This window comes from Cryptomeria japonica, chromosome 5 (genome assembly GCF_030272615.1).
Source record: "Cryptomeria japonica chromosome 5, Sugi_1.0, whole genome shotgun sequence".
NCBI classification, from domain to species: Eukaryota; Viridiplantae; Streptophyta; class Pinopsida; order Cupressales; family Cupressaceae; genus Cryptomeria; species Cryptomeria japonica.
In genome coordinates, this window is record NC_081409.1 from 555887142 (window position 1) to 555896447 (window position 9306).

Below are 9306 nucleotides of genomic sequence, written 5' to 3' on the forward strand. Positions count from 1 at the left end.
ATTAAGGCTGCTCTTTCTATATCGCACAATTTATCTTTTCGAGAAATGATCAAGTTGGACAAGGCTTATGGCTCTTTACAACTTCAATCTCTATCATCCAGTACAGACTGGAAACCCTTGCAGTCTACACTATCAAAATTGTGATTCATTCTCTTTCTACCTCAAGCTTGCAATTTTGATGTGGAACCAAAGGTTTGGCTAGTTCTCCCCGCAGGTGAGGAACCCCATAGAGTCGCCAAAATTTGTAGATTAATCTACAAGAGTCCTCAAGCTTCTTCTTTTGTTTTCTTCCCGTTTTTCGCTTTTCCTTTCCCGCTATGTTGTCGCAATGTGTTGATCGGGTGGAGTTTAGAAGGAGGCCTCAGCCTTAGTTTTTCTTGGTGGCACATGCAATTGCCACATGTCCAAATACATGTAATCTTTTTTGAAAGGATGAAATTTCAAAAGCTACTTTGAGATGCCACCATGTGTTGCTCCCACATGGTCTTTAGAAGTTCGATAGGAAAAGGAATGAATGAAGTCTCGCCATCCTGTCATGTATCCAGATTGGGTCTTAGAACCTGACAACGAGTATGAAGTCTTCAATTTGCAGCAAGATGGAGAGGTTTTCCTGAGGAGGTTGGACAATGCCATCTTTCAAAACAATATCAGCCCATGTTTTTGTCATTCCCCACATCTTTTCTATTGCAACTAAAAGGTGAGAGACATGCTAGAAAGTTTTTTTGTTGGAGAGGTGACAAACTAATGATGGTATTCAGATTATTTTTGAAAAGTGGTTGCTTTAGTCATCATGATGATTCATCACATGTTATATATACTAAAATCTTTTCTGTTTAGAGTTTGATTGATTTCAAATTTGGGATCCGTTTAGAAGACCCCAGGGGCTTCTGATAATAAAACTTCGGGATAATTTAGAGAAAACGAGACTAATTTTCTAGCAACATAGTAATAGTTATTACTCAGACGGTTTTGATTTTATTTCATGAATGAATGAAAGAAAGAAGCATATCAGGTTGTGTTGTTAGTTTGCCTTTTCTATGTGTTTCAATCTTAACAACTGTTTAAAATTCTATGTGCAAGTGAGTATGACAAATTCATTATATTGTATGGTGCTTGAATCATTGAATCATGTGTTTTCACTCTTTAATTTTCTTATATTGACTAAATAGATGTTATATCATATTTATCTGGAATATTAATAGAAGGCCTTGAGATAGAAAGGCATATGTTACTCTCTTTAGCCTTAATACATACTTCTCATGGAGGGATCTGAATGTTGTGTAATGTGTCTAAATGACCTTATATGCTATGTTCTCTCTCTAATTGTGAAGAGGTTGTGCTATTATGTTCTCTTATTTTGAGATAATATATCCTTGATTATGGTTGATACTTTAGAGCATTTTAAGTTCTGGTGCATCGCCTTAGATTTAGATTGCTTCTTGAAGATTCAATCCTCTCCCTTTTCTCCCCATTTTTCAAAAAGTCGTCTTCTAAAATCTCAAAGGTCATTAAGTGAAATGCATTAGATCTCAATTCACTGAACTTCCCATAAGGGTTTTCTCTAGAGTGGAAATTTTACAATCAACACTATCATCTTCTATTCACCTTCAATTTGTACTAAATAGAATTTCTCAATATTTGGCTTCTCTAGCTTTGATATGTGATAGAGGTTATGAGATTGAAAGTAAAAGTGGATGTAATTTGGAAATGTTCTTTAACTACTTACTATTGCTACTCAACTAAAGGAAAATCTTGATCACATGTTTCTTCTTTGTTATCTCTACAAGTTCAATATAAGTGCCTTCAAGCTAGGATATTTCAATTGAAGTAGGTTCAACCAAAACTCCTTTGATCAAAAGTTTTTCAATTGATCCCTATTATATGGCATTATTGCATTAGTCTTTTCTTTTTCCACATGTTACATTTTTCTCATTCAAAATAATCAACTTTGCATCATCCATGTGGAGGTCAAATGAAATCATCTAGAGTAAAAAAATTATGCATACATAGCCCATAAAGTTAGCTTTTTAGAAAACCTATATATACAATAATTTCAAAATATTATATTTTTTATTTATGTTATATGTAATATAGGCCCATTACAAAAATAAAGACCTCTATAAGAGACATTGGGAAAATAGTAGTTTAAATAAAAAATAAAAAATTACAATATATTCCTTTTTTGACAAAAAATTAAAAAAATTATAATAGGTAAAGCAAGGATTTTTGAAAGGCCCCCCAATCCCTTTAAAATACAATTAAAAAAGTAGAGTAAGAATGACCACCATAAACTAAAGAAATAACAAACGATATCAGGGTTACTGACCTATTAATAAGAAAATACAAGTAAAGTATCCAATAGAAGATACAATAAAAAAGATTAGACCCTATGATCTAGCACATTATTAAGGAAGATTGCAGCCACTCATTATTCATTAATCTATTGCAAATGATAATTCGAGGCATTAACTTCCAAGGAGCTCCATATCATTATCTTTGGAGTGTGTTCTAGTACTTTTTCTAGCACCACTAAGATGCACCATTTCCTCTCCATATTTTATTTTTTTTAAGCTACCTTGAAGCCTTTTGAATATTATTGACACATTTTTTTAGTGTTAGCATTTAGTTTAATTATCTTATCCATGTTGTCTCTAAGAGAGGTCATATTTTCTTCTATTTTTTCCATTTTTATTTTGATCTTATAGAATTTTTCCTTTATCTTTCTAACCTCATATCTCAAATTTTTAATATAGGATACTATGAAAGTGCTAGAAGGTTCTCCCAAATGTTTCTATTACTTGGTCTTCTCAATATCTTTTTAAGCTCCTCTAACATTGATGCGCCAACTTATAATTCTCTTAAGAAATTAAAACTCTTCTTGGAGTGTACATATCTTCTTTGATATATCTCCCACAACAATCTTCTCCTAGCTATGAGTTGGAGGAGGTCTATCATATCCTTGAAAAGAAACATCCTCAATATCTCTTGCATCTTTCCCAAGCTTACTTCCTCAATAAACTAGGAAGTCTCCTCCTCCTTTGAAGTATCAATGAGGATAGGAGCATCTTTAACTTGGAATTTTGTTTTATCTTCACTTCACCTTTCATAACAATAGGTCTCTTATTCTTTATAGTATCCTTTGAAAACTCTTTTAATTTTTCAATGACAAACTCATTAGCCTCCCTAATGTGGGATCTCAATACCTCCAAATCACCTCAAACATACAATAGATTAGGTGATAGTAATTTTGAACATATCTGAGCCTTGACCATATTTCTTGTTTTCAACCAAAGAGTTGGGATTATCACTCTTTGATATACATTTACTTTTATTGGAAGGGGGATTTGTTCTATTGTTAGAAATAGAGGGATATTTTTGGCAAAGAATAATTTAAGAGTAATAAGATGAGAGCTTAATATATGACCACCTCCATCTTCCCAAATTGGACATCCAAAATGGTTCTTTAAAGAGATAACAAGAGAAAGAAAGGGAAACTCATGGGTTTATCATGTGTGAAATGGTTCAACAAGGAAAAAAGGTATAAATACAGTCTAGAATAATTCCCTTCCAAGGTGACATATTTCATGTCTTATATATTAACTTTAGCCTAGGGCTAGAGTAGGAAGACCTTAATGATGCAATTCCCATCATATGGATGCTCAATAAGTTACTCATTATTGATAAATATATTAATCACTAACTCTCTACACCTTGAATCCTTGAAATTTTTTAACCTTTCCATTCACATACCTATAATTCTAGCTATATACTCCTTATAAATCTACATTGACATGGTCTCTCCCATAGTCATAATTCTCCCCTTCTAGGGTTTGACAATTTGACCAAGATATTTGGATCATGACCTTTGACTCTTTTTATGAAATTTGTAAGCCGCTCTTTCTATAGGATACACCATGCTTCCACAATCCTCCTAAGTCTATTGGACATGGGATCATTCCTAGCTCTATCACCTCCTCTACTTACAATTATACAAATTCTCTTTACTAAAATGAAGCTAACTCCCACATAAAAATAATACAAATGAATTATATGGAAACAACTATTTAAATTTCCAAGTACTAATAGTTCTTATTACTACCTTTGGGAAATTATCAATTCTCTTGTTCCCCTTATTTCTACCAATAACAATTCTCACACATGAATGACACATAACATACCTCTAGTAGATTTTGTTCATGATAGTAAGCCAATAATCACACTTGTTGGCAAAACTAGGAAAGATATTAACATGATAATTTATCCTTCTCTAAGTGTTTTGGACTATCTTCTTAAGGTCCACATCATTCATAGGATTTAATTTAAGAGTGTGTCAAGGATGAGACCCAACAACCTATAGAGGGCATTGTTCATGAAAAGATTGAATATTTATTTAATCTACAATACTTTTTTGAATATAAAATCATTTTTAATAAATAGTTAAAAGAAAACAATTATGATAAAATGTAAGTCTAAATTTGTGTTGGTATCAATTAAAAATTAATAATAAATAAATATTTAATTATAAAAGTGTATTGTAAATATTAAAGTTAATAATTTAAATCCAAGAGATTTAAATTTTTTATTTGTAATAAAAATAAAACACCAAATAAAATATTACTAACATAATAAAAAACAATAAAGTGAAATTTATTGAAATTAGAAAAATAGACTTTTTAAGTTAAAAATTATAAATTTAAAAAAAAATAAAATAAAATATTGTATTTATAAGTGTTTATCTATAACTCTTCAAAATAATTATAAATGTTAAATTTATAGCTATGATGGAAGAGAAAATAATTCTATGTATATTACATTCAATAAGTTTATAATTCAATCTTCTTAAGGATGGTATCTACTATAAACTAAATAATTTTATGAGTTTGAATCATAGGTTAATAATGCTGCTATTAATGGGACTAAGATTGATATGGAGTACTTGAAGGCTCGTCAAATATCTCTTCTAGAGGCAATGGTATGCTATTTTAATTCTGGACTTTTGGGTTCATGCCTTTATCTTGATATGTGAATTGATTTATTTTCTTATTAAAAGTACAAGCCAATTAAAGGAAAATAATAGCAATATCATTGTTGACAGTTTTGTTTTATTATAATATCTAATACCCTAGATTTATTTTTTCTTGATCAGACCAATGATTCTATAATAGATCCTTTCATTGTGGATTATGAGACAGCCAAGGAATGCATTGAAACAAACTACTTTGGTGTTAAAAGGGCCATTGAAGCTCTGCTTCCTTTACTTCCATCACAATCTAGGATTTTGAATGTCTCCTCCACCTTTGGTGCTCTTGAGGTAATGTTAAAAAGCATTTATTTACCAAGAAAGTGGGTCTTTGTAGGAACTTACTTCTATTTGATTCTATTGTTGATGACACAGAAATTGAAGGATGCTTCTTTAAGGGAGAAACTTTCTAGAATTGAAACTTTAACAGAGGAATTCATTGATAATTTAGTAGATAGATTTCTTGAAGATGTAAAGAATGGAATTTATCCAAAGATTAATAGTGTATGGCCTGAGAAATATGCAATTTACAGAGTCTCCAAAATAGCATTGAATGCATATTCTAGGATTTTGGCAAAAAGGCTAACACCCACAAATGAGAAGAATATTATATATGTTAACTGTGTGCACCCAGGGTACATTAAGACAGATCTAATATTAAATGCAATGGGAGAATCTCCTACAGTGGGTGCTACAAATATCTTGAGGGTGGCCTTGCTTCCTCCTCCTGAGCTTCTAACAGGACAATTCTACATGGAAGGAGAGCTTGGAGATTTCATTACAGAGTGGGTTCCTAATTTCCCAAAATAAATTCTAATTAAATCGTTATTTCCTTTTCAAAATCACAACAAACTAAATCAATTAGATTATGTAATGATATAAATCTTTATATTCTATATTACATTTTGAAATGTATTTCATTGCCAAAATTCCTTTTTTTATAAAAAGCAAAGGCAACTTTCATATTCACCCCTTAAAAAATAAATTTATTATCGTGCAACTCAAGCTCAAAGACTTGATATTCTTTTTTTATTTATTAGAACTCATTTTTTAACATTTTAATCAACATTAATTAGAAGCTAATTTATTTGTTCAAAAATTAGAATTATTATTTCCTATTTTATAAGACCGTACAATTTTAATGCTAAAAAACCAGAAATTCTATGCCATTTTCATTTCATTTTGATTTATGTTAATCAAGATGTGATTAATTAACTGATTAGTATATAAGTGATTAAATTTAATATAAAAGTAAGAATATAACTTTAACCTAATTTTATTTTATTTGTACAATCTCTATGGACTAGTCCTGATTTTGAATTTATCAATCTATTATTGTAATACCCTTCCCTAATTACTCTTTTGACCTAGTTGACAATGGTTGACTTTTTCAGTGGCTTACGTGGATGGTTGATACATTATGATTGTGATGTTTTTTATCCAGGTATTATGCTTTGGAGTGTGATTTGGTGAATATGATTATGCATTATTGCTTATTGAGGAGTAGATGTTGATTAGGAACTATTTCTTTGAATGAGTAGATGTCTTTTATATTAAAAGCAACCAAAACTAGGGGGTTGGCCTAGATACAGACACATTAACAACAGACGAGCAACTGTTAGTAGAAAATAACAAAATCACAGCCTCCTAAAACTTTCCTCTATCAAAAAATTTAAACATACTACCCATATCAATCTAATCATATAGTATGTTAATAATGCTGCTATTAATGGGACCCTCTAATCATATAGTCAGAAACAAGGAGGCCAACAAGAACATTGTAGATGGAACCCAGAAGACTCTTAAGGAGTTAGGAATTGGTAAGTAACTATGAAGATTATTTCTTGGAATATTAGGGGACTCAATAATCCCCATAAACATGATATCATTAGGAACATGATAAGGGACAATAAACCTGATATCTTTCTAATTCAAGAAACCAAAATGAGTAAAGAAAAAGTTGAATCATTGAAGTTTTTCAAAAACAGAAATGTTAGTGGCGGCAGTTTTGAAGGTGCTTCAAGAGGCATAGCTACCATTTGGAATCTTAATTCTATCAAAGGGCATGTTATCATTCAGGACAACAATTTCTCTTGTATCAAATTTGAGCACTTAAAAGATGGTACTTCATGCGTTCTCACCAACATTTATGCTCCCAACACTTTGAAGGCTAGAAATTCCTTTTGGAAAAAACTTATTTAAGCTAGGGACAGCTTCAGAAATCTTAGTTGGCTGGTTATGGGAGATTTCAATACTCCTTTGAGAGAGGAGGAAAAATATGGAGGAAGCCCCCCTCAGCTGGAAAGTAGGTTGGCCCTTATGGATTTCATTAATTCTCAGGCTCTCAATGACTTGGAAATACAAGGATGCACTTATACTTGGACTAACAAGAGAACTGGTAATGATCTTATCCAAGTTCTTCTTGATAGGACTCTCATTTCTAATAACTAGTATAGTCATTATTTTTGTTCTCTGTCGGCCCACATTCGGGTTGGATCAGATCACTTTCCCATCACTTTCATTGTTGACTCGACCAATATAAGGAGAAAATTCCCCTTCAGATTTGAAAAAATGTGGACCCTTCACCCAGACATCAAAAGTAATATCCAGAAATGGTGGAGCATTCAAGTTGAGGGAACTACTATGTATAGAGTTGTTAAGAAGCTTAAAAGTGTAAATGATAACATAAGGCTCTAGAATAAATCCAGCTTTGGGAGCATTTTTGAGGCCAAAGGAAAAGTCTAGAAAGACCTTAAAGAAATACAAGCTCAAATCCAAAAAGATGGTTTCAGTACTGTGTCCATCGCTGATGAAAATGAGACTCTCAAAAAATACCATGATATCATTGCCAACGAGGAAACCTTCTGGAAGCAGAGATCTAGATGCATTTGGCTTAAGGAAGGAGATAGGAACACAAGATTCTTCCATATGTCAATGATCAAGTATAAAGCAGTTAATAGGGTTACCAAACTTGTGGTGGATAATGGGGAGATTATCAAGGAGGATGAAATTAGGAATGAAGCTAAAAGGTTTTTCTCGGAACTGCTAAAGAGGGATCACAGGTCGGATGCTCAAGCTCAATCTTCTTTTCTTCATAACATCCCTTGTTTCATTGATAAACAAAAGAACACCTCCCTTTCTTCCATTCCTTCGATTCTGGAAATTAAAAATGTTGTCTTCTCCTTCGATCGTAACAAAGCGCTTGGCCCGGATGGTTTTCCCATGTTCTTTTTTCAAGATTTTTGGGACATTGTCGGGAAAGATGTTTCCAATGGGGTCAAGGAATTTTTTGGGGCTAGAAAACTTTTGAAAGAAATCAATGGTACTTTTCTTGCTCTCATTCCCAAAACTCAAGGCGCTGACTCTATAGACCAATTTAGACCTATTAGTCTTTGCAATTCCTTTTATAAGATTATCTCTAAGGTTCTAACTTCCAAATTATTGTCTTCCTGCTCTTATTAATCACTAGCAAAATGGTTTTGTCCCTGGACGTCAAATTCTTGACTCTATTATAATTGTCCATGAGAACATCCACTCTCTTGTTAAATCAAAGAAGTAGGGTCTCATCCTCAAGCTTGATCTCTCCAAAGCCTATGATAGGGTTGGCTGGTCTTTTCTTATGAAGGTTCTCATGTCTTTTGGTTTCTCCTCTAGAGTTTTGGATCTCATCACCCAACTTATCACCTCTGCCTCTTTTGTTGTCCTTGTCAATGGTTCCCCTTCTCCCTTCTTCCAAGCTTCTAGAGGTCTAAGGCAAGGGGATCCCATTTCCCCCATCCTCTTCATTATTATGGTAGAATGTTTTGGAAGGACTATGGAAAATATGGTTTTGCAAGGCTTCTTTAAAGGTCTCCACCCCTCCTCAGCAGATCTTGTTTGTTCTCATCAATAATTTGTCGATGATACTATTATCATGGGGGAATCTAGTATCTCTGAAGCCAAAATTTTGAAGAGTACTCTTTGTAAGTTTGCCTCTGCTTCTGGTCAGCTAATCAACTGGACAAAAAGTGAAGTTTTTTTCATCAATTCCCCTGAGAGAAGACAACAAAGAATCAATAGAATCTTGGAGTGTAGGATTGTTGATCTTCCTGCTACCTACCTTGGTCTCCCCATGGGCACTGCACCACCTGAATCCTTCTGGAGTTCTCTAGTGGACAAATTCCATAAAAAGTTAGCTGGCTGGAAAGGATCCCTCCTAAGTCAGGCTGGAAACCTCCAACTTCTTAAAGCTTCTCTTAAAAGTATTCCGATTTATGCTCTTAGTCTTTTCAGAATTCCAGTTAAGT

The 9306-nt window shown here is 32.8% G+C and overlaps 1 protein-coding gene across 1 annotated transcript; it reads left to right on the forward strand.

Moving 5' to 3' along the window:
* Window positions 1-514: 514 nt before the first annotated feature.
* Window positions 515-5836, forward strand: LOC131063759 ((+)-neomenthol dehydrogenase-like). Its single transcript, XM_059220720.1, has 4 exons — window positions 515-604; window positions 4892-4972; window positions 5147-5311; window positions 5396-5836. The coding sequence occupies exons 1-4, from the start codon at window positions 515-517 to the stop codon at window positions 5828-5830; spliced, it is 771 nt and encodes a 256-aa protein (XP_059076703.1). The 3' UTR covers window positions 5831-5836.
* Window positions 5837-9306: the final 3470 nt, after the last annotated feature.